At 42.6% G+C, this 24,832-nt stretch overlaps 1 protein-coding gene across 1 annotated transcript in view; it reads left to right on the forward strand.

Moving 5' to 3' along the window:
- Positions 1-24,832, forward strand: part of WDR88 (WD repeat domain 88) — a 305,494-nt gene that overhangs the window by 200,197 nt on the left and 80,465 nt on the right. Inside the window, exons 5-6 of the mRNA XM_086946455.1 lie at positions 12,227-12,365; positions 16,033-16,162. Coding sequence (XP_086802581.1) covers positions 12,227-12,365; positions 16,033-16,162 — 269 coding nt within the window. The remainder of the gene's footprint in view (positions 1-12,226; positions 12,366-16,032; positions 16,163-24,832) is intronic.

Genomic DNA, 24,832 nt, shown 5'->3' on the forward strand with positions numbered 1-24,832 from the left:
GTTATTAGAAAAGAGGAATCTAAGGCAATTGTTATTCATGACCATAGAATGTTTCTTTGGATAGCAAGAGACATTGGATTAGCGTATGTTCTATTTAGTCTATGTTTGTAACATACACCATACCACCATGCCTTAAAAGATATATTGAGATCATGTTTCTATTTTTTTGTTATTTGTTGATATGCAGCTGCAATTAGTAGAGCAACAGTTTGCACATTGAAAGTACATCAATGCCAATTGTCTGAAAGGCTACCTAAAAATACATTTGTAAAAGAAACAGATTTGTGTACATGTAAAATGAAATTGATTTATGCCCAAACCTTTACCCAGCATTGGTAAGTGGTGGGCCATTCAAATAGAATATGTTTACAAGACCAACTGTTGATGGGACGGTGGAAACTTGTGTAAGGAAGCTGGATCGGTTGTAAATGAAAAATTAAGTTTGAGTTTTGTTGGCACCAAGGGAGGTTTCGCGTATTTTGAGCCATATTTTATTTCATACAGTATTGGGAAAAGAAAAGTGTAGGTCTGTTTCCCATTCTAATGCTAGTGTTGTTTTTTGTCTAATACTTGGGGGAACTGAGGCATGTATAGAATCTAGAAGCTGCAGGAGCAGTGAGTAACAAAGGTTTTACAGGGGAATTGAAGGACAGGGAAGAGGTGAGTAGGAGAAGGGAAGAGTATGTGTTTAAATAAGATGAGATTAGGGATTGAAATGTATTTTTATGTTATGTTATGTTATGGTGAATTGTAGAGCGCACAGCTGCCCCAGCAAAGGGGCGTCCCGGCGCTGAAAACAGAAAACTGCACAGCTTGTAGCAGAGCAAGACAGCTTATAACGGAGGGAAGAGGAATGTTTTCACAGCTTTACGGAAAATCAGATGGGTTTTTATACAGCGGATTGAACTGGGGCGTGCATTCCAGAGTTTCGAGGCCAACACACAGAAGGAGCGCCCTCCAGCACGAGCCCTCCTCACCCTGGGGACAGCCACAAGATTGTGTCCCATAGAACAAAGTTGGCGGGAGGGAATGTAGAAAGTATGCAGATTAGTCAGAATACATGGAGATGAAAAATTAAGGATTTTAAAAGTAATGCAGAGGGCCTTGAACTCTAGACGCCTGGCCACGGGCAGCCATTGGAGGCGATGGATGGCATTGGAAGTAGAACACCTCCTCGGCAGGCCAAGGAGAGCTCTAACAGCTGCATTCTGAACCGTTTGTAGTCTGACAATCTCAGACTGGTTGTGAGAAAGACAGAAGTGTGTGATTGTGAAATAATTCATGAGTCGATGATTGGCCTTTTTTACGCAAGGATTTAAAAAAAATAGTTCTGTTATTGATTTGATTAAATTTATTGTACCAAGTCGAGGATTGAAGAAACTGATCAATGACAGAATGAAGATATATAAATGAGACCTCATAATGAACAGACCTTTTTAAGAATGGGAAGTGATATAGAAGAAGGACGTTGGGTGAAAGATAAGAATTCTGAAAAAGAAAAAGGTTGAATAAAATATAATTGCAATTCTGTCCATAAGGGGGAATTAGTTGTATTTTGGATATCTTGGTATAGGAATGATTGTTTAAAAAAGAAAGCAGCATGATACGATTGCAAATCATGTGTTTTCAAGTTTACTCCTTCTTGTTGGTTATTAGTTTGTAATCTGGTAAGAGATATATGAGTTTTTTATGATTCCATAGAAACGTAATTAAGATATTATATATATGTTTTAAATAGAAAATGGGATGTTGATGGGAATTGCGGAGAGGTAGATCAGGATTATTGGAACTAACATGATCTTAATAAAGTCTAATCTACCCCACCATGAGAGAAACAATGGATTCAATCGGGAAAGAGGGGTAGTTAAAGTTGTGAGGAAATTAGTCGAATTAGGTGGTATGGAATCTTTTAATCCCTTTGCTGCGGGGGTAATTCCCCCACGGTGGCGGGTGAGTGGGGGTGAACACGGTGCCGCTGTGCTTGTGACGATCCCAGCTCGTTATGAGTCACAGTTGAGCTGTGCTCATGACGAGCTGGGCTCATCACAACTCTGCCCACTGAATAATTTGCCCGCACAGGCGGGGAATTAATTGCGCGTGGGCGCAGCGCAGCTGTTATGACTAGCCTGCCTCGTCATGAGAACAGCTCCACTGTGACTCATGATGAGCTGGGCTCGTCATGAGCACAGAAGGATTCAAGGAGTTGGTAAACCAGACACCTAAGTATTTAATTTTTACCGGACTCCAAAGAAATTCTGAAGAAAGGAACTCATGTTTAAAGCACCATTTATTGAGTGGAAGGAGCTCACATTCGTTAGAATTGAGTTGTAACCTGAAAGGGAAGCAAAAGTGGAGACAGTATCAAAAAAATGTTGCAGGGAGGAAGTAGGTGAAGCCATGTACACAATTATATCATCAGCATAATCTGGGAAGTTAATCTGATTATAGCCATAGGAAAAGCCATGTATAGAATCGTTTTGTCAGATTTTAGATAAGAAGGGTTTGAGTGCAAAAATAACAAGCATTTGCATTGCAATCGGCCTCGCATTTGAAAGAGTTAGAGATATTGGCATTGGCATTTGTCTTTGACCTACATGTTTTGGTTAGAAGTGGATGTATGTGGTATGAGTGGAATTATGTGGGTTGGATTTGGAATTGTTAGTTGTGGAATTGTGCTAGGTGGAACTGCCTTGTGTGGAGTGCATTTGTGTTTTTGTTTGGTTATTAAAATGGATGTGAATGGATCACAACCATCCCACAGGGCAAGGCCAACACTATCATCTAATGCCACTAAGAAAAGGCAGACAAGGATGAAGGAAGTGGGTACAACAGAAGCAAGTTAATTTTGAGCAGCAATAGGATCAATTACTTACGGCAAAAAACTTTTTTCCATGAACATGATAACTTTTGGTGAAAAGATGACACAGTGATAATGTTTTCCCCAGGAATCTATCATGTTGTGCAAATCCCATAGGCAAAGTGGACTTTTAAAATCAATAGTATCTCTACTTCAGGGAAGAGTTAATATTATACAATAACACTATCATGCCTCTTAGATGACAGGTGCAAGTCTATAAGTCAACGATAAATGTCACTAGGCCAAACGAAAACAAAACAAGAAGTTGCATTACTTCATTACATGTATTTGGAGAAATTAGTGAACAAATGTATATTTTCAATAACATTACAACTAATATCAACGGAAATGTGAAAAAAGGCATAACAGCATACACTGAACGACATCCTGGGCATGTATTTATTTTGGAATCATGGTTTCTGATTTATAGCAGCAACTTTTTTTGTTTTTATTTTTAATAAGTATCATTAGAGCTTGAAAGCACATAGCCTGTTATCTCTTCACAGCTACTCAAGAGAGGTGTGCTTTTGACTTTGTTCGGTCCCTAAATATTAGTGCATGCACTGTAAGGATGTCAGATGTGTTGGTTTGTACCAGTATTTACACAAATGACAATTTAAATGGCACTGTTCTATTCAGTTTATAGTGCTTCTCATCCCAATGCAGGGGGCCAGAGCGCTTTACGTAACACATTATACATTGAAATAAACCATGTAAGTGTGTAAATCAATGTACAGGATGTGTTACATAAGATAGTGAGGGTTACATGGTGTAGGTGCCACAGGTCCTTCATAGCTCATTGTGCTATATTAGAAGGATTACAATGTATGAGCTGCAAGTAACAAAGGAATCTCTGTATTTAAAGCTGTAACCCAATTACCTACCTATATAAAATAAAAATCTGTCACCTGCGTGTTACATTAATTGCTTTGCTAGAATCACTTTAACCTTCTATGCTACTTTGATTCAAATCTGAGACTACACAAACACAGATCTCTCCGACAAATGTGTTCACCTCCAGAGGTATCTCACCATTATTATTATTCTGAGATTTACTGTGCACCTCTTCAGAAGATGCCTCAACCCCATAAAATATTTTAAAATGCAGACTTTGCAGCCCATGCTTCTCCTTGTTGCCAATGTCTATATGGCTTGGTTTAAAAAAAAAAATATTAGTTGAGGCTCAGATTTTGTGCAGTGATTACACCACTTTTTTGGCACAACCCTGATGCTAAATCCAAATTGTTAAATCTCATAACGCACTTTAGTGTACTCATGATATACCTGATAAACATATGTGTGAGGTCTAAATATCTGATGTGACTTCCAGTGAGGTCACTTCCTGTGAAGCCATGTACATTGTCACATATTGTGACGTCATGCCCTATTTTGCAATGTCACCTATTAGTACATAGGTCGGAACACAAAATGACAGACCGGTCACAAATAGTTGGTGCTTAATTTGACCTGCTTGTGCATACATCACCTGATAATAGAGGTACTGTTTTGAGTGCTTCTGACAACTCCTACTCTGCCTCACATCTGCCAGGCAAGGATTTGTAGCAGTTCCTCGTTAAAAACAATCAGGCAGTGTAGTGTAACGCAGAGGTGGACCTTGTTGCTGGAACACATCCACTTTTGTTGGCAGTTCTTCTAATTTTCGTGCTGGTTACATTATCAGGTTCGTCCTGGCCCACCGTATCAAAGGGAGAAGGTGAAAGACAACTAGGATTTGGTAACTAACACGCCCTTTCTTTCTGTTGGTTCAAAGACCACTGAAATGATTTCTTGTGTATCCTTCCAGGGGCAGTGGGGTGACTGGGGAGTCTTGGAGCTTTCCTATATTTGGGAAAACAGATGAAGGGGGCTCTGCCATCCCCTAAGTAGCCTGTTAGTAGGCCATTAGGCTTCCTACAGCAGCTCACTGGCAACTCAGTCCACCTCTAAATTAGACTGGGGGTTCTAACATTGTAAAGGAGAAAATACATCAGAGGAGGATCTACTGTCAGCAAGCTGAACAGAGTAGTCTCTTTAAAATCGGGTGGTACTAGAAGCGGTGGTGGCCGATGACTAACCCTTTGATGCCTCATTATCAAAATTGAGCTCTCTTTGATGTGAATTTAGTTTTATTGCCAAAAGTCAATATTCTAACTGGTTTCTCGAGCCAGACTCTGACATTTTATAGTCTCTGCTCCAAAGAAGGGACTTTTTATCATGGTACAACAATGGTACTAATATAAAAACAACTCTAATACCACCTCCACTATATTCTGCACGTTTGAATATCCCCCTTAAAAATTATAAACGGCATAACATATTAGACTGAGACATAACCAGCTGGTCTCCAAAAAAACAAAAACTGTGAATAATGAAAGAAACAAAATAACAGAGCTAAACATTGTATGCAGAATCTGTATCCATGGGTTTTCATATATCAATAATCCTGAAACAATAATGCAGTGCATTTTTGAGTCAAAAAAGCAAACACAGAGACCAGCAGACATAATGTGTGACTGGTGTTTAAGTGGGATGGAATAGAAAAGAACAGAGTGGCATGACAGCCATGCCAAGTACACAGAATAGTGTTGAAAAGAGAGTCTGTGTGACTGTGTCAGACTTGCCCCTTTCTCAAAAAAGTCTAAAAGATGAATGCTTTTCATAAAACAATTATAGTAACATGCCCTACTTCTCAGGAAAGCCATTGACAAACCTAGATCATCCATATGTAATGAAATTTCGAATTCCATCTGGAGATCACAGTGAGCATAAGTCAGTATGTTTGCTCATCTATCCATGAGTCTTTAAACGTGTGTACAGCTACAGATTTGAGTTACAATTGTTGCCAACATTTCGTAAAGAAAATGTAAAACTAAACTGGACTACCATACCAGAACAGAGGTTCAACCCAGAATCTCAGCCAAGAGTAACTGATGCTTCTCAATTGTGAAAGTCAAATTCAAATTCAAAATAAGCTTTATTTCGATATACATTTTCATATCATAAAAGCATTCATTTGTTAAAATACATACAAATCACAATACACATACAGATGTAAGTCACAAGGAGCCAGTACCATTTCAGTTAGAGTAAAAATAGGGGAAATATTGGACTCATTCATACATAAAAATACAATAGAATTAAAAACTTGTTCGGTTCTCCGAACCCTGTGCAATAAAACAATTTATAAAATATGTACAATCAGTTTATTTTTACTCACATCGAATTTCTGAATTTTACCAATAATTTCAAGAATTTGATTAGAGTATAAATCACTTCCGGGGTTTCCATCATTTGTAGTCTACAAAACGCATCTCTACAAGATCGGAGACCCCTCTCCTTAAGAATTGGTTTAAGCTAAATTTTTCTGGGAACATGATAAAATTTACAGAATAAAGTGCAGTGCAAGTTGGATTGGGGGGCTACATCATCACAGGGACATGGCAACATATGTCTCGACCAATCGTTACAAGATGGAAATGTGACTAATCGGAAAAAGGAACCCATTCTGAATCTAGATAGGAGCATTCTAGCATAACAATTAATATCACTAATAAGATATAATTGGGGGCCCCGTTCAGTTGTAATGTATTGATAGACTAGAACAGACTTTTTTATTTTCTCCGTGTCCCATCTTTTGTTCTCTAGATGGTCCATAACCATTTTGCGTAGCCCTTTCCTTGAGATTGTTTCCATGCTAGGTGGGTTTTTAAAAAACTCCGGATGACCAATGTCATTCATCATTTTTTCTACCACAGACAGCCATTTGATTCGCTTTACACCGTCTAGTTGTAAACAGTCAGATATGGTGCTGTGGTTAAAGGCTGTCTCTGGGGTTAACCAGAGCTTGTGCCATAACAGAATGGGTTCAGTCGTTATAATATCCGAGATATATGGCAAACCAAGTTCTATGTGTATGAAATAGTTAGGAGTTGATTTTGGGACCCCTAGGAGGTACCGGAGGAAACGGTTCTCAGTTTGTTGTATGCAGATTGCAGAGTCGATCCCCCATACCCCTGAGCCGTAGATGGCCGTGGTCACACATTTAGCCTTATAGATAACAATCAGCTCCTTAACAGGTCTACCCCCGATTTTAATTGCGAAATTTTGCAGTGCTCCAATCGCTTTGGAAAAGGCTAGTCTTCTGGCTAAGATAGCATTTTTCCAGGCGTATTTCCTATGAAAACAAATCCTAAGGTAAGGAAATTGATCTGTTATCTCTATTTTTCTGCCTTCTATAAAAATGGGGCAGGGTATTTTCTTCACTCCCTGACGGCAGGACATAGAAAAAGTTTTTGTAATGTTGACCTTAAGTCCCTTTTCCCTCATGAAGAGTGTGAACTTAGAAACAGCCCTTTGAAGGCCCAAGCTGGTCCGAGATAAAATTGCGGCATCATCCGCATATAAAAGGATGGGAACAGGGCGGCCCTGCACTACAGGGTAGTCATAGCAAGAGCTATTCAAATGGTCGCCAATTTCGTTTATATAGAGGGAGAAGAGTAGGGGTGCCAAAATGCACCTCTGTCTTACTCCCCTCCTGATAGAAAATCTTGGCGAACACTCTCCTCTTTGTCCAAAGCGCACCCTCGCTCCAGCATCCCTATATAGCTCTCTAATGAAGTTAAGAATTGGGGGGTCCAGACCAAGACTTTTTAGAGTAGCCCACAACTGCTTGTGTTCAACACAATCGAAAGCTGAACTTAAGTCTATAAAAGTAATAAAAAGGTTCCCTTTTTTTGCTACAGTGTATTCTGAAATTAAAAGATGTACATTAAGACTCTGCTCAACCGTCCCCATGCCTTGTCGAAAACCATACTGGAAAGTCGAGAGGATGTTAGCTTCCTCGATCCAGTTTTGCACACGTTTTAGGATAATACGTCCCGCTACCTTCATTAAGGCATCAATAAGAGAAATTGGACGGTAGCAGGACGGGTCATGCCTGCCCCCTTTTTTGAAAATGGGGACCACTATTGCTTCTGACCATGTTTGTATTAAACAATGGGTATTAGCACAGTTCATCACTAAGGTTAACAGGGGAGCCCAGAGATCTAATTTGGCTTTATAAACATCTATTGGTATTGAGTCCGGGCCAGGTGCCTTCCAGGAAGGACTTTCTCTGATAGCCAGGCTCACCTCCTCGCACGAGAAATCAATATCCAGTGGGAAATTTTTCAGGGAAAATCCGGAGTTATCAGATGGAATAATGCAACCCTCAGGAGAGATACATTCTGGCTCTGGGCTATCATACAGATTTTTATAATGGGCAACCCAGGTGTCCCCATTTATAGCAATGTCTAACTTTTCCGGTTGTTTTCCTCGTACAAAGGGGGCATTTACTGCCCTCCAAAAGGCCGTAGCATCTTTATTTTTTGGGGAGGAAATTAAGGCTTTCTCAGGCCTTTTGTTTCAATGCTTTCTCTCTATTCTTAAATGCCCCGCGATATTGGTGTCTAGCCTGTCTAATAGCCTCTAAGGATCTCGGGGTTGTGTGTAGAGCATTTTTCAGAGTTTTTAAAGCAGAGGTACAATATTTATCGAACCAACCTCTGTTTTTATTGAGTCCGGCTTTGAATTGGCGGGACAATAAAGATTTTAGTGTCTCCTGAATTTTTGTAAAAGAGCCTAGTATTTTTGAAGGGTCTCCTGATGGGGTCAGGCAGATGTTGATTTCCGATCTTCTTTTAGATAATAAGTTTTTAAAAAATGTTTCAGGGACCACTTTATCCCATTTAAGGGTGTAACCATTGATCCGTCCCATGGAGAGATGTGATTGATAACTAGTAATATTTTCCTTGTTTTGTGACCTCTCTATATGCTTGCTTATATTGAACGTTAAGGCGTAGTGGTCCCCAGAAAACACCATCCGGAGTTTTCCATGAGGAAAGCAGAGAGGCGTGTGATTTAGAAAATAAGGTAAAATCAATCACGGTGTTTGAGCCTCTTCCATGGAAGGTAGTGTGGAAGGGAACGGGCGGTGAACATAAATCATTTACGTAATCCAAATAAAAATAAAAAAGAAAGCTATTTAAAATATCCCCTATTTTTGAGTGAATAAAGTGGTTCGAGATATCGTCCATTGAAAAATCTAAACCACATAGTTCTTTTGGCCCATACTCGCAGATGTTGCAATTAAAGTCACCCAGCCAGGCGAACATACATTCCTTAGGAGTGGATTCTTTCAATGTAACAACAGTATGACTTAAATCATTTAATGTTTGATTCAATGCTTCTGGGGCTAGATTATTATAAAAGTTTACTATGATAAGATCAAGGGAATTTCCCCACCCAATCACAACTATCTGGTAAAAGTCTTTGGGTATGTGTGTCAACATAGGTAGTCCGCTAGAAATACTGATATATATGGCTAAACCGCCATTGTTTCTACCCTGGTTGCTCACCAAGGCTGCTGCGGGGAAGGTCTGATACCCTAATAGGTGCACTGGGTTTAATGCCCAGGTTTCTTGGAAACATAGGATCGAGTAGCTATTCACCAGCTCTAGCCACGGTTGTAAAACAGTTTTTGATGCGAGACCGGCTACGTTCCAAGTGAGTATGGAATGTGGAGTGTAAACGGACGTAGGTGTAAAAATGTTAGACAACACCCCTATTTCCTGCTGACCCTTAGGGGCACATATTGCAGGCAAAGATACAATGTCCACACATTCTGCAGTCCCACCATTTCCCTCCGAATTAAGTTCCGGGTGTTTTATGGGCGAACTTAAAGAATTTCCAGTATCTGGGTTAGTACGGGTAGTCAAAACAGATGTACCATTGTGTGACAACCCCCCCCCCCGACCACTCATTTTTTGCTTCTGAAGGGTGAAAAGAAGTCTCAAAATCATGCAAATTCAGGGAGCAGACAGTAGCATTGTGGGTTCTGCTCAGGTCAGTTAAAGCTACACAACATTCCTCCCGCATATCAATTTCTCTCTCAGGGAAACTACTCATGAATGTAGGGGTGGCAGAAGAAAAATAATTTTCATTTAATTCATTTAATATGTTAAAGTCGCTCATACAATCTCGAGTGACCCCTACATAAGAATAAGGCATGTCGAGTCATTCATTTGCGCCTAGCCCTGAGAGGGGTTCGAATAAGTTGTGTAGCGGAATGTTCCAATACTCGTTGGGATTTATAGGGTGGTAATTGTTGTTAGATGGAGAGAAATATCTAAAGGGACGTTGGCATGGGAAAGAGAGAGGAAAGTTATTAGTATATTTTGTAGGAAAAGAAAAATGTGAGATACTGTGATCAAAGTTTGAGGGCTTGACATTGCGACTTGATTGTCGGTGGCTTGGGGGCATTAATAATGCTTCGGGATAAAAATAACTCAGGTTACGAGATGAAACACCCCCCTCGCTTCTCCCCGGGAACCAATCACTAATGTACGTAACCACTCTATGGTCCCTAAAATTTACTATCACAACGTCCCCCTCAATGTCTTTCGTTCTAGGGCCCACCCATTTACATCGTCTGACTGAGATTATAGCTCCGTTTAGATGTGGGGGAAGGGCTCTGTTGTTTCGCAACCAGAAAATGACTTTGTTTTTAAGATTTGCATTGTATTCGATATTTCCAACAGGAACAATTCGAACTCCAGTTAAGATGATCACATAGTTAGCTGACTTTGGGGGTAGTTCCACTATGTTACTAAGATTTGATTTTACTCTATTAGTTTTTATTGTCGTTGCCTTCATTGGTGGGGGGTTTGTAGAAGGAGGAGGTTTTTGGAGACCTGACGTAGCCTTCTCTTTATGTATGTCATGGGCAACCGTCGGTTTACTTGAATTTGGGGGATCAGGCTTATTTTTAAATACAGGGTTTTCTTTCTCTGGTCTAGATGTTTTCGATGTTTTCAGTGTTGGCTGCTTATTTGTTAAGGAAGATTCCTTAGGTATAACTGAATTAGGTTTTTCACTGAGGTTGGAAGCTGCCAAAATACAATCCATTTTTCCCCCAGCCTTTTGACTCTCTCTATGAGTGGAAGCAAGAGAGATTTTAAGAGGCGTTCAATTGTCTCTTTGGTCGACAAGGCTTCAACCCCTAAAGTTGGTGTTATTGGGGGACCTATAAGTACATCCTTCTCTAGTTGACCAGGTGGTTTTGTCAGTTGGGTCACCTAGAGAAGGGGGGGTGCGTTGAATATTTTCCCCTTTTTTAACCCCTCCCTTTCTCCTTCTTTTCTTCGGTGGAGAGCGATGTGCTCTCGGGGGCTTCTTGGGTTTATCTTTACTCACACTAGCTGTGGTCAGTGGTAGTGTCTCTATAGGAGCGACAGTCTCAGCTGATTGATTGGAAGGAGTTAACTGATGTTGAGAGACGAGATCCAAAACAATGGGGGAGTTTAAATCTATTAGACAGTTGGAGACAACCGGTGGCCCGTTTGGAGTAGAATCATTAGTAATATCAATGGCAGTAGGAGATGAGGTTTGATCTTGGAAAATTAGTGGAATATTATCAGTGCTGAATAACTCAGCATCTGCTTCCGACGAGCTTTTATTATGATGTTGCAAGGGGGGAGGAACCTTCAGGGGCGAAATTAGTGGTTTCTTTTTAAGAAGGTCGATGGAAAAACGGCGCTCCGCACGTTTCTCCGCCAACATAAGTTCTTTATCTATTTCTTTGATTGCCCTGGCAAAATATTAGTCTAAGGGGCCAAGTATAGACACCCCCACAGTGGAAGGTAGGGAATTCAGTACGCCTATAGACATCCTAAGGGCTCAAAGAAAGAAATGGATGCTAGAAGGGAGACACCGAGGAAGAAGCTTTAGAGAGTGGGCCCAGCCCAGCCTCCTGCAGCCCCTGACGGCCACAGACGGCCCGCCCTTGTCCCGGGCTTCTCCCGGCGCGCTCCCGCAGGACGAGGTTCCGGTCTGTCCTTTAAGCACCTTCTGGCGCCACGCGAAGATGGAGGCGGCGTCCTTGCCGCGGGTGGGGCAGCTGGGAAATGCCAAGCCCGGCCTAGGGGATAGGCGGAGCGATGTCCGGCCTGTAGGTTTGAGCGGAGCACAGCCCGGCCCTGTTGCTGCAAGAGTTTCTGCCCAGAAAGAAAGTTGTTACACCGGGTACTCGGCCCCGGTCCGTCCTTTAAGCGCCTCCTGGCGCCACGCGAAGATGGAGGCGGCGTCCTTGCCGCAGGTGGGGCAGCTGGGAAATGAAGTCCGGTGAGGAGGGGGCTCGGCGGAGCCAAGCCCGGCCGAGGGGAAAGGCGGAGCGATGCCCGGCCCGTAGGTTTGAGCGGAGCACAGCCCGGCCCTGTTGCTGCAAGAGTTTCTGCCCAGAAGGAAAGTTGTGAAATTGTGAAAGTAATTCATCTGTAGTTCATTCTCTTGGATGCTGAAATGTAACTGTCACATTTGTCATCTTTTCTGTAGTGGTCTGTCAACCATGAAGGCCTGGTAATGTCATGCCATATTTCATCAAATGGCAAGCTGGCAGTATCTGGTGTGGATGTGGACTATGCCATCTGTGTCATTGATGCGGAAAATGGCAATAGAGTAGCATATATTAAAGGTAAGACTTCTTCATTATCTTGGTATCGAGTTATTTATTTTTGTTATCTAGGAGTGTTACTCTGTTAAATTGTAGATTGCCACACCCATAACTTAGATACTTAACACTATAAAGTTCTTTCCAAATAAATTTGCATCAAATCAAATCTTTCCTACCACCACTGTGAGAGTGTAGTATCTCAAAAGTGTGCTGCATGCAGAATGTTTGATCACTCACCACTAATCTCCATTTGCCCGGTTATTGCTGGGTTGCGGTAAGCAGGGCTCCCTATGCACGCTATCTAATCTAGAGCAAGATTGGCTCTGTGGATTATTGTATACAATGTAGTCTGCGACAGATAGCTTGAGCTGTCTATAGCAAGACCGCAGAAAGGGACCACTATACTAACTCCGTTCCTACTACATTTGTAAGAGAGTTGGCAATGGAATCCCTATTTCTTTTTTATTTGTCAAATACAAAGTCTCTTTCTGTGTTTTAGGTCATGGAGTTCAGAATTTAAAACCTGTTCCTTTTGCATTTGTTAGAGAATTCACAACATAAAACACCTTCCTATTGTATTTATCGGAGTTCACAAAGTAAAATGCCTTCTTATGACATGTCTCAGGGTTCACAATGTAAAGCCCCCATTGGTGGTGTTGTTCCTATTGTATTTGTCAAAGTTCACAATGTGAAGCCACTTTGTATAGTTTTTTGGAAAGCAGTTCAATGTAAATGCTAATGTATTGGTCACAGGGTTACACCATATAAAGTCTGGGATCAGCATTAACAATGTACCTATCTGTTGTGGGCAATGGCCACTTCTAAGAAGGATAACACTATAGTTGTTCAATCAAATGCTTGTAGAGAAGATCAACATGAGGCAGGACCCCATGTCCCTCTTTTAGTACGGTTTGCTACAGCTCTTTTTCTAGTTATCACTTACGCTTTCACAGAGAGCTTCTCTGCTAAGCCAGTCCTAAGAGAATTAATTCCAAAGAAAATAAGGGATTTATCAGGGGGGTAACCAAAAACCCTTGGCTGCTCTGGTAATCTGTGGGAATCTATGTTAGAAAAATATTTTCTACAGGTTTTAACACAGCTTAATAAGAATCCACTCATAAAGGGCAATTGGCTTTAACATATGCTTTTCACAATATTTATTCTGCCTTTGTCAAATTAGGCTTTACTGTTTCAGTTTCTTTTTTCGGTCAATTTTGGTGAGGTTTTTTTTTTCTCAGTGTTTTCAAGTGATTTCAATACCCTATAATAACTGTGGATGTCAGTGGTTGCACATTTTCGTGCCATTTAAAACAACAGAAACCGTGTTTTTCCGGTCTTTAATGGAACCTTTTGCTTTTATTATTGCTTGCTTTCTGCACTGATAGTGCATGGTACATGGACAGTGTACATAGAGTGTAAATGAGGTCCAAATACATTTGTGCAAATCAAACTCATTGTAGTAGACCATACAATACTTTTTCAGTGAGTCTTTGGTCATGCACGCTCTCTCTTTCCTTCCCATGTAAACTTTTATCTGTGAAAAGGCCCTCTCAACATTGGCACTTGAGACAGGCAACGCCAAAATAGCCTGTATACAATTTACTAACTACGACCACTGACATAGCTATCCATGCCAATACTGGTGCACCTGAAGATTGTAATTCTCTCCAACACATGCGTTGAACTGGGCGCATATGCCCTCGAAGTTATTGAAGCTGTTAAAAATAAGGCAGCAACTTTGAAACTCCAGAGAAAATGTCCCTTTACGAAGGGATCTATAACTTGTTCAGAGTACCACAGTGAGGCTTCATTGACTTCAAATGCCATGTTTGGTGAAGGGCTATTTCTCATAGATTGTAAAATAAAAGTTCCTGAATTGCTCCTCAACATTTCTTTGCTTGTCAAGTGATCTCTAACAGGGAATATCTGCAAACACAAACAAAATTACTTCAATCATTGTTGAACTTGGTAAGAACTTTTTGCAGCAGCATTCCAAGTGACACTGCATCCCGTGTTTTCCAAAAGTCTGGTGTTGTGTTTTCATCAGTATCCCAAATGCTTTGTGACTGCACTCTTTTCACATATACCCGTCACTATACCTTGCATTGAATGTTTAAAGCCTGGGGTGTTTGGCAATTCACCTACTATCAATACTGACTAACTAGAAAAGGGGGCTGATGTATCAAGGGTTTTTACCCATTCTCTGTGGGTAAATGTGATGTTACATATTGGGAAAGATTCTTATGAAACCTACATTTTTCCTATCAGTGAAAGACTCAAACTTAGCCAAAAAAAATCAAATATGATTTTGATATTTCCTGATTCTCTACAGTTTATAAAAAAAATAAACAACACCTACAATATGCTTCTAACCCCTGTATCTTTAGGCCAAAGACCACAAAACCGAAAAAAGGAAGAAGGCACAATATTTTAGTGACATCCCTAAACAACAAAACTCAAGCAGAATAATGTTAGCCCAGTCTTTCTTACTGCTACCTTATATTACAAAGTTACATTGGATTGGCCCCTTCAGTAACAAATAAAAATGACTCTTTCACTCTCCTTTTCCTTTCTTCTTTGAAGGGCATTTAGTTTGTGGTTGTTCAGCTTTTTTTTAGTGTTTATACGTTTACACTATTGAGAGCGATTTCCCTTCCGGTGGGGTTTTATCAGTTATTATAGGTTTAAACCTAAAACCGGACAGCCTATTTATAATAACTAGGTCAGATCTTAGGCATCTGGGATACATTTTCAAAATTCCACCAGTCAGGCCTAGAACGTGATCACTTGCTGGTCACCATAACCAACTCAGGCCTTCTTTATTGAGCATAATCTGTGCAAAACAAGCACTCTTTTTCAGGGGACACACACAACCTCTGCACAATCAAAAGCAACAAGGAGGAAGATCAACATGAGGCTGGAGCCAAAGCCTCTCTACTGGAGTGCCACTTTTTATATTGATTACATAATGCCTAGCGACAGCGTCCAGTCACACCTTGAAACAAAATTATTTATATTGAGTACACAATCTAAAAAGAGATACTTAGTGAAAATGTAAAACTAAAGTTTCCATTCGCAAAAAGAAGTTGATATCCCATTTTTAATAAGTGCGCTCCTTCTGAGAGAGACGTCGCAGATCTTCACATGGACGCTGATCAGCGCCGTAGTACCTAGCCCCTGGGACATCAGTGATAAGTCACAGTTATTCGCCAGAAAACTGCCCAGTATTCACTGACTGCTTGCAGAAAAGTCCTGTAATACACTAACTTTGTTCTGAAAATTGGACATATGGCAATGCCTAGGCACCTCACAAATTACCAAAATCTGGGGGATTGGGAAATGGTGTATGGCATCAGAGCTTGAGATTTGGTATTGTGCGAAGATTGGTAATTGTGAGGTGGAAATGCGAGGTTACTAGGAACTGTATGCAGATTTTCATTTCTTTCTTTAAATGTTAATTAAAAATACAAGATGTATAAAATATACATGCTAATAACACCATATATTTTAAATAAGCATAAGTAATACGTGTATATTTATAGGTCTGTCCCACTAATGCACTTGCAATCTCTAACAATCACTATATGTACCCAAAAACGCTCTGCCTCTGACATATGTACAAATCCTCACGTTGCTGACAAATAAATCCATAATTGTATTACTCTAATGCAATGTGTTTGTCTTTTAGATCACCACAAGAGCACTGTGACGCGGTGTCGTTTCGATCCTGATAACACACGGGTGTGTTCTGTGTCATCTGACAGGTCGATCAAACTTTGGGACACAGTGGCACAATCTACCACTATCACGATTCACAAGTAAGAAACATCCATTGGATAGAAGTCCATAGAATCTACAGCTCATTCTAATTGGTGTACTAAGCTAGCCCTAAGCACTTTAAAAACAATCTTTGGGCAGTCTTTTTATTTTGGATAATGTGCACAAACAGAAGCAATATTTTCTCACAGTCTTACTGTGTCTTTAGTAAGATGCTCATCATGAATGGATCATTTTAAGAAATGAGAAAAGCTCTTTTTTTATTTAGGAAAGAGAGTATACAAAGATTTTTTTGTATGTGCGGGATTGCGGCACAGGATACAAGTACATCTCGGTAGAAGGAAACTATTTTCTCATTCCAATGTGTTTAGCACCAGGGTTCAAGCCTAAGCAAATTAAAATATTTTAAGGGTATTCCAAATAAGGTATGTGATTTGCATTAAAGGATTGTGTTTCCCATGCCCCAAGTCCCCATTAACATTACTTGTTAATTGCACTCCATGTGAAGATACAATGTTTCAGGAACTTATTTACTAAAAATTGATCTTTCTCACTACTTTGCTCTATACCTACCTTCACACTCAGTGTCTCAGTCGCTTAATTCATTGTTCAGGTATTGCCTTGTGTCATGTACCAGCCCACTCTTCTCCATGGCTGGTATGGATTTTCTTTCACCTCCCTCCGCTATCGTATGTGGTTGTTTGGATTTTACATGTCTGTTGTCTTGGGGCAGTCCTAAAAAGCCTTTACCAGTGCTTGGACAAAATAGTGATTTAAAAATATTTGATACAGAAGTATCAGAAATGAAATATTGTGACACACAAAAATTGTGATGCAAAAATATCGTTGACAAGAATATCATTATTTGAGGTAAATAATATTGTTGTAAATAATGATGTTTTTAGTATCGTTTTCACTAATATAGTTGTTAAAATGTAGTTTTTAATTATTTGAATGTAATTTGGTTGATATTTTAGTTTTATGTGTCACTATTGTTTATATAAATGTTATAATTTTTTTAAATACAGCTTATAATTTTGAGCTATTTCAATTTGTTTTACTTTTTGTATAACCATTTATAGTGTCATAACAGAGTGTTGGGCTTGTAGTGAGATTGGCTTGGAAATTAATTAGGTATAAATAATTAAGAATTTGTCGTGGGCGAAGAAAGGATATGCCAGATATGAGGTTCCTGACGCTTTTATTGCCGTTCTCAACAGTTATATAAGGAAACGTAAAAAATCAGTTTTGAATCAGGGGGAATAGCAATCTTCTTTGGCTTCCTGTATGCTCCATCACTGATTTCTGATATGGCAGGATCCGATTACACCCGAACAGAAAATAGAAAGAAAGCAGGCGTCTGTGGTCTGGTCATATTATGTCAAAACTGTAGGGCAGGGAGTGAGGGGGAGAAATGCACCTGTCATACAGTTTGATGTATAGAAACCATCACCAAGCAAGTGGGCAATACGAGGGAACCTAGATGAGTCTCGCGGAGTCGCACTTTACTGACTCCCCCCCCCCCCCCTAGAAAGGACTGAGTCCTATCGTCTGCCCACTGCCCGCCCTCGGAAAAGAGCACGCACCTGGGTGAGCCATGCTCCTCCGGGAACGCGGTTGGGCGGCTCGTGGGATCGTTGGCCTCCAGGCACTTCCGTCTAGACTTCTGGGTTGGTTCTCTCCTTCTGTACAGCATCTCGGTCGTCGTCTTCACCTTGGGGATATTCTGCCGCTTCTCTGGTAATCCGACCGCCTTCTTCGGTTCTTCACGATAACGCCAACGAGTTATCTGGCTCTTCCGGGTCAATTTTACTTTCTGGCTACGTAGATCCCTCCCACGAGGGGGTGGGTCTTGCACTTTTATAATCACTTGGTCGTCAGATCTCTAAGGGCTCATAAGGGTTTTCCTGCAAGTCTTCGTCTGCATTCAAGACGTCAGCAGAGGGTGCCGGGGGCTGCAAGGTAAGCAGAGGTATTGGCCATTTAGGCATTATAGCTTCTTCCTCTTTACTTCAAACCAGAAAGAGTTAGCAGCCATCTTGTGCCTCAGTAGAACCGAGGCACAAGAAACCTAAATAAAAAACACGTAAAACACGAAAATAGGGCAGGGTAGAACCACCCTGACCCCCTAGGCCTGCTCTGGGGGTCCCACAAGGACCCCCAGGGCCCAAAAAAAACGATATATTTTTTTAAATCGGCAAAATCCACGCAGGGTGTGTGGATCTTGCCAATAAAACACCCGGGGCTTAAAAGTTTAATTATGGGGGGCCTCTAAGGCCCACCCGAGCCACTTCCCGGGGCTCCACTTGATTCACATTGTGGGGGGCACCCGGCCCCCCCCAGCAGGCCCCGGGACTGTCACCACCTGGGGCTTAAAAGTTTAATGATGGAAGGCCTCCAAGGCCCCCCCGAGCCCCGGGGACCACCACCCCCGGGGCTTTAAAAAAGGTGGTAGGGGGGCCACACTGCCTTCCTCCTGGAGCCCTTCAGGGCCCTGGGGACCGCCAACCCCACGGCTGGCTCCTGCAGTGTCCCGGGTTGCGGACCCCCAGGACACTGTAGTTTCCTATGGCAGGGTGGGAGCCTCGCGACTCCCACCCTGCTATAGCAAAATGCTTTGCAATTTGGAAGAGAGAGCAGGATACCTACTCTCTCTTCCAAATAGCAAAGCAGATTGCTTTTCCACATGGGAAGCAGCATGTTAGCTGCTCCCTGTGTGGAAAAACAATGCCGGCTCCCGCAGGAGGTGGGGATCTTCTGGACCATGTGGGGATTGGGGACACACCCACGGTCCCCAACGGAGAGGGCCAGCCCCCGGGGATGGGGTCCCCGGGGCTACAAGTGGCCCGGGAGGGGGTCCACGAGTCCCCCATACCCGATAGTTGTATTTTTTTTCAATAAACAAGACGATGCCCCGGGGGATGGGATCCCCGAGGTGAATAAGGCCTTGGGAGGGTGGCCACGCAGCCCACTTCCTCATTTTTTATATTAAAAAAAAATTAGGGGGCACACCCTGGGGGATGGGGTCCCCAGGCGCCCACAAAAATAAAAAAAAGAAGGGGGGCTACACAGCCCCCCTTCTTAAAAAACTAAAATAAAAAAAGACTGGCATTGCGCCAGAGTCCACGCCCCCTCCTTTCATCACTCTGCAAACACGCCTCCCTGGCGCGTTTGCAGAGGGGAACAAATTCCCCTTGAATACTGGGGTCCCTGGGCGCCAACTAGCCCACCAGTAACCTCCAGGATGAGCCAGGGGGCTGCGTTGCAGAGAGGTGTTCAGAGGCCACACCCCTTTTCACACCTATCTTCAACGCAGCGCTGTGGCGCTTACTGGAGGTAGCTGGTTGGCTAGTTGCACCCCAGGGACCGTCCGTATTCAAGGGGAGTTAATCCCCCAATTTAAAACGCGCCATGGGGCGCGTTTGCACAGAGGTGAAGGGAGGGGGCGGGGCCTGAGTTCACATGTGTGCAAACACACCCTGTGGCGCGGTTTAAGTTGAAGAATTAATTCCTTGTCAACCTTGATGGTCCCGGGGGCCAACTAGCCCACCAGGTACCTCCAGTAAGCGCCACGGAGCTGCGTTGCAGAGTGTTTTAAAAAGGGGTGTGGCCTCTTGTGAGAAAGTGACATTTTTCTTGCATTGGTATGCCCCCACTTTTTGCTGAACTGCTGATGTGCTTTGACTGAGTGTGCCCTGAGCTCCTGCTAACTAGGTGCCCAGGGCCTGTGTTCCTTCCCTAAAACTGTGTTGAACCTAAAACCCAATTGGCATCTCTGGCCACCTGTCAGCCCCTAGTAGATGGTACCCTAGGTACCCAGGGCATGGTGAGCAGAGAAGACCCCTAAGGGCTGCAGCACCTATTGTGCCACTCTTAGGGGCCCTGAACCCCGACACCCACACACTGCCTTTGCATACCCTCTGGCATACCTTAGTCATCCCTCTAGCTGGGTGCCCTACGCCAGTGATGGCAGTACGGTCTGGACTGTTCCCATGAGGCACTGGGTCAAGACTGATTTGCATATGGCCATGTCTGAACTGGGGTGGCTTGGTGAGCAAAATAACGATGGATTAAACCCAGATCTGTGACTGGGGGTGAATGTTTTGCCATTGTGAAACATTCCGTCCATCATCTTGTGTGTTTTGCTGTTCACCCTATGTGGGAAGAGTATGCCCCAATGTGGGTCCCATGCTCACTAAGCCACTGGAGTCAAACTATCCTGGCTGATGAAGGCTGATAGCCAGAAACCGGTCCTAGGATGCTTGATTCCGTTCCAAGGAAGACATGGATTGGCAGTTCGGTCTGGACTGTTCCCATGAGGCACAGGGTCAAGACTGATTTGCATATGGCCATGTCTGAACTGGGGTGGCTTGGTGAGCAAAATAACGATGGATTAAACCCAGATCTGTGACTGAGGGTGAATGTTTTGCCATTGTGCAAAATTCCGTCCATCATCTTGTGTGCCTTGCTATGCCAGTGATATGGGCACAGGTGCACGAGCCCTGTGCCCCTACAGTACCCAGGGCCATTCCTGGGCACTGTAAGTGTAGTGATGCCATTAAGAGTATATGGTGCTGGGAGGTTGTCATTACGAACTCCACAGCACCATAATGGCTACACTGAAGACTGACACGTTTGATATCAACCTTCTCAGCACATTAAACCTGCACTGATGCTGACTGGCTCTATATATACTGGACCGAAGTAAAATCAGCCGAACTAAGAATTCCGATTTACTCACCTGTTATCAGGAGAGACCTCAGTGCTGCATGTTTGAGCCCAGTACTGATCCTGAAAAGTAATTCTAACTGTCCTTACCAGTAATTTGAATTTCCTTCCATAGGCTAACATTGACTGGTTTCACTTGGAAATTCTTTTAAGTGTCGAGTTTTGGAACTTGAAAATATTCACTTAAAATCATCCTAACTACGAATTCAGATTTACTCACCTCTTATCAGGAGAGAACCCAGTGCTGCATCTGTTAGCCCAGCACTGACTCTGAAAAGTAATTCTAACTGTACTTACAGTAACTTGAATTTCCTTCCATAGGATATCATTGCCTGCTATATAAAATATATATAAATTAAAAAAGATATAAAATAAAAAAACAAATATTACAATTTCAATATTTTTAAAAACATTTATTTTTCAATTTATATTAAAAATATGTAATGTAATTTAAAAAATTAAATATCTATAAATAAATACTTTAAAACAATGTAGTAAATCAGTATAAAAAAAATAACAATTAATACATTTAAAAATTATCATTTACAAAACCTTTGATTCTGATGGATACATCTGCCAGTGGATTCCTCATCTTGTGAATATCCCCCTGCGCAGCAGCCAATCAGAAACTTTTGTAGCTCTCCATGCCGACGAGGTCATGGACGACGTCACAGAGGGTTCGACTCCGCTCGCGACCCCGCTGACGTCACTCGATCCGTAATAGGGCCTCGTCAGCATGATGACGTCAGTTCCCTTTTTTCTGCGCCGTCGATGCCAACGGATTTTAGGGACTCTCCGTAGTTACTTTGTGTTTCTACCTGTTTTCATCTGTTTCTCTAGTATCTTTCGACGATGTCTGCGAGGAAGTCAGGTTTTAAGCCCTGCAGAGAGTGCCGTAAGCAGATGTCCATCACTGACTCGCACGAAGACTGTGTTTTGTGCTTGTCTTCCGATCACGACGTTGATGGAGGTCCAAGCTGCAGGAAAATGAACCGAAAGCGTTGAAGGAGAGACAGGGGAAGCTTTTTATGGCCAGGATGAGGAAGGATAAGAAGGCAAGTAGGAGAAGGTCGAGGTTGAGGTCTCGTTCTGAATCCAGGTAGGGTTCGAAGTCGGCGTCGGGACACTCGAAGCCGAAGAAACATAAGAAGAAGAAGCACTTTTCAAGGCATCATTCTGATAAAGAAGCGGCGCCGAGATCGACCTCGCCTCGACGTCACAGAAAAGATTATGTCTCTCCTTCGTTATGGAATCCGGATGCGCCAGAGAAGTTGGCTTCACCTGAAGTCTCACCGCGTCGATCACCGACGCCGGCTCCGTCACCGGATTTGGTCCATTCTCCGGCTCCAGATCAAGAACATCCTGTGCCGGATGAGCAGGTTGAATCAGAAGAAGCTCCTGTATCGGCGCCGGCTGGCCTGAATACAGGAACACCTGCTTCGGAGTCAGTACCCGGAGCTTACCCTCCATTCCCAGCTCCAGGTCAGGACCCTTCGCATTACCTCAATGCCATGTATGGGGTATTTGCAAGGGCAATGTACCCCTCTGGTGCACCTGCGGGTCCCATGGGTCCATTAGCTTTCAATTTGGGGGTACCTCAGGCCCATGCCCAGGCCCCTTTCATGCCTTTCCTTCCGACGGCGCCGTCTTGGAGTTACCCGGCACCGACGCCTTTGACATCTTCATCGTCTGTTCGGCCTCGTTCAGTGCAAGCGGCGCCATCGGATCCGTGCACGGCGCTGACTCCTAATCCGATGGAGTCGGTTATGAATCCATCGACTCCTGTGCCGAGGATTCGTTCCAGGATTGAAGCTCAGAGAGTTTTAGAAGAGAGGAGGTATTGTGAGGAAATGGAAGAAGGTGAACTACGTGATTCAGATGAGTACTTTGCTGAATTGGGAGAGGCCAGTGGACTGGACATTTCACCTGAAAGGGAGTTTTCTCCTGATTCTGATACTCCTTCAAAGGAGGTGGCACCTTATCACGTTGAGGTTAGAAAGGCGATATGGATAGACAATGGTCCTAGACCTATTGATTGCATAAGTTGACTCAATCAATTATTATTTCTGAATTTCGAACAGCACAGAGCACCACAATCAAATCTGCTCTAATTTAATCAATAATCTTAGTACAAAGAGATAAACAGCCACTACGACCAGAGGCAAAGATACAATGTATTTAATTCATTGTTTCATCTTTTCAAATTTATTTTTTATATAAACAATGTGTTATTTCAAATAAGTAAAACAAGCAGTTGCCCAATTAGAGCGTGCAAAGAAAAGAGTGATCAGAGTGTTGAGTGAATAAGAAGGAAAAAGGAATTCACAGTAGTAACCATAGCAAATTCACATTATTTTTCAAGCAATAACAGTCATATAATTCTTGCCGTATTGAGTACCTGGCCAAACATAAAATTCTTTTTAACCATTACAGTCAAAGTTGTTACACAAGGACATATATGCCCATAATTTGCACTTTATGAGATCAGAATTAATGGTCCAAGGTAAGAGAGGTAGCTGAGGTGAACTGAGTTCAAGTCAAATTTATTAACCGAGGTACTCCATTCGCCTTCTTCAGTTGTTGAGCCTCTCTTGCCTTTCAATGAAGCTATTCTTGAACCTGTGTTGGAGGTCTGGCGAAAGCCTCTTTCTGCTCCTCCAGTTTCCAGATCTATAGCTAAAAGATATAGGGTGGCTCCTGGTGATCCGGAGTTTTTAGCTGCTCATCCTTCTCCAGAGAGCCTAGTGGTTCAGGCTGCATGCTCAAGGAGGTCTTCGGGGGCATTCCCTCAAGTCCCAGCTGACAGGGAATCAAAGAAGGTTGATCAGTCTGCCAAAAAAGTATTTTCTTCTGCCAGTATGGCGCTGACATCTACAAATGCTACCTGTTTGATGGGAAGGTAAATCCATGCTTTGATTGACTCTTCTAAACAGTTGCTGCCTAAACTGTCTGTGGAAGACAGGAAGAACTTTCAGGAAGTTTTGGATGATACCCAGGCTGCTGCACGTCAAGTCATTCAGAGTGGGCTAGACACAGCTGATTCAGTGGCAAGAATCATGGGTTCTACAGTGGCTACTAGAAGGGGCGCCTGGTTGAAATCTACGGATTTTTTAACAGATATGCAGGCTACTCTGTTGGACCATTTGATGGTTCAGGACTATTTGGTAAAAAAGCGGGCGCTGCCCTAGAGAGGTTTAAGGATAGCAAAGCTATGGCAAAATCACTTGGCTTGCAGGTTCAGCCTAGAGGTTCTTTTCGTAAATACAGAGGTTTTGGGAGGTCATCATTTCGTTCATATGGCCAACCTGGCCAGCAGCAGCAACAGCAGCAGCAAAATACTCTATACAAGTCGTATAGAGGAAAGAGTAGAGGTCGTCCACAAGGCCGTCAGCCCTCTTCCTCCTCTTCCTCTACCTCCCCTTCTATCACTGCAGCAAAGCAGCCCTAGATTCCCCATTCCGGATCATGTTGGTCCTGTAAGGGGTCGGCTTACCCATTTTCTACAGGATTGGGAATCTGTCACTACAGACCTTTGGGTTCTCAATCTTGTAGAAAATGGGTATGCTCTTCCCTTTCGGGAATTCCCTCCAAATTTCCCTCCTTGCCAAGGGGCTTGCTCAGAAGAACATCTCCGTCTCCTACAGGAGGAAGTTCTGACCTTGTTAAAGAAAGGTGCGATAGAGGTGGTTCCAGAGCAGGAAAGGGGTCAGGGATGCTACTCCCAGTATTTTCTGATTCACAAGAAGGATGGCAGGTTACGTCCAATCCTGGATCTCAGGATCTTGAATCTTTATCTGAAACAAGAGAAGTTCAAGATGCTTACCCTTCCGCAGGTTCTACAGGCGATGCTGGAAGAAGATTGGATGGTGTTGATCGATTTGCAGGATGCTTTTTTTCATATTCCTATCCTAAAGTCGCACAGGAAGTATCTCCGTTTCACAGTGGGATCACAACATTATCAGTTTGCGGTTCTCCCGTTTGGT

This window comes from Lissotriton vulgaris, chromosome 12 (assembly GCF_964263255.1).
Source record: "Lissotriton vulgaris chromosome 12, aLisVul1.2, whole genome shotgun sequence".
Taxonomy (NCBI): Eukaryota; Metazoa; Chordata; class Amphibia; order Caudata; family Salamandridae; genus Lissotriton; species Lissotriton vulgaris.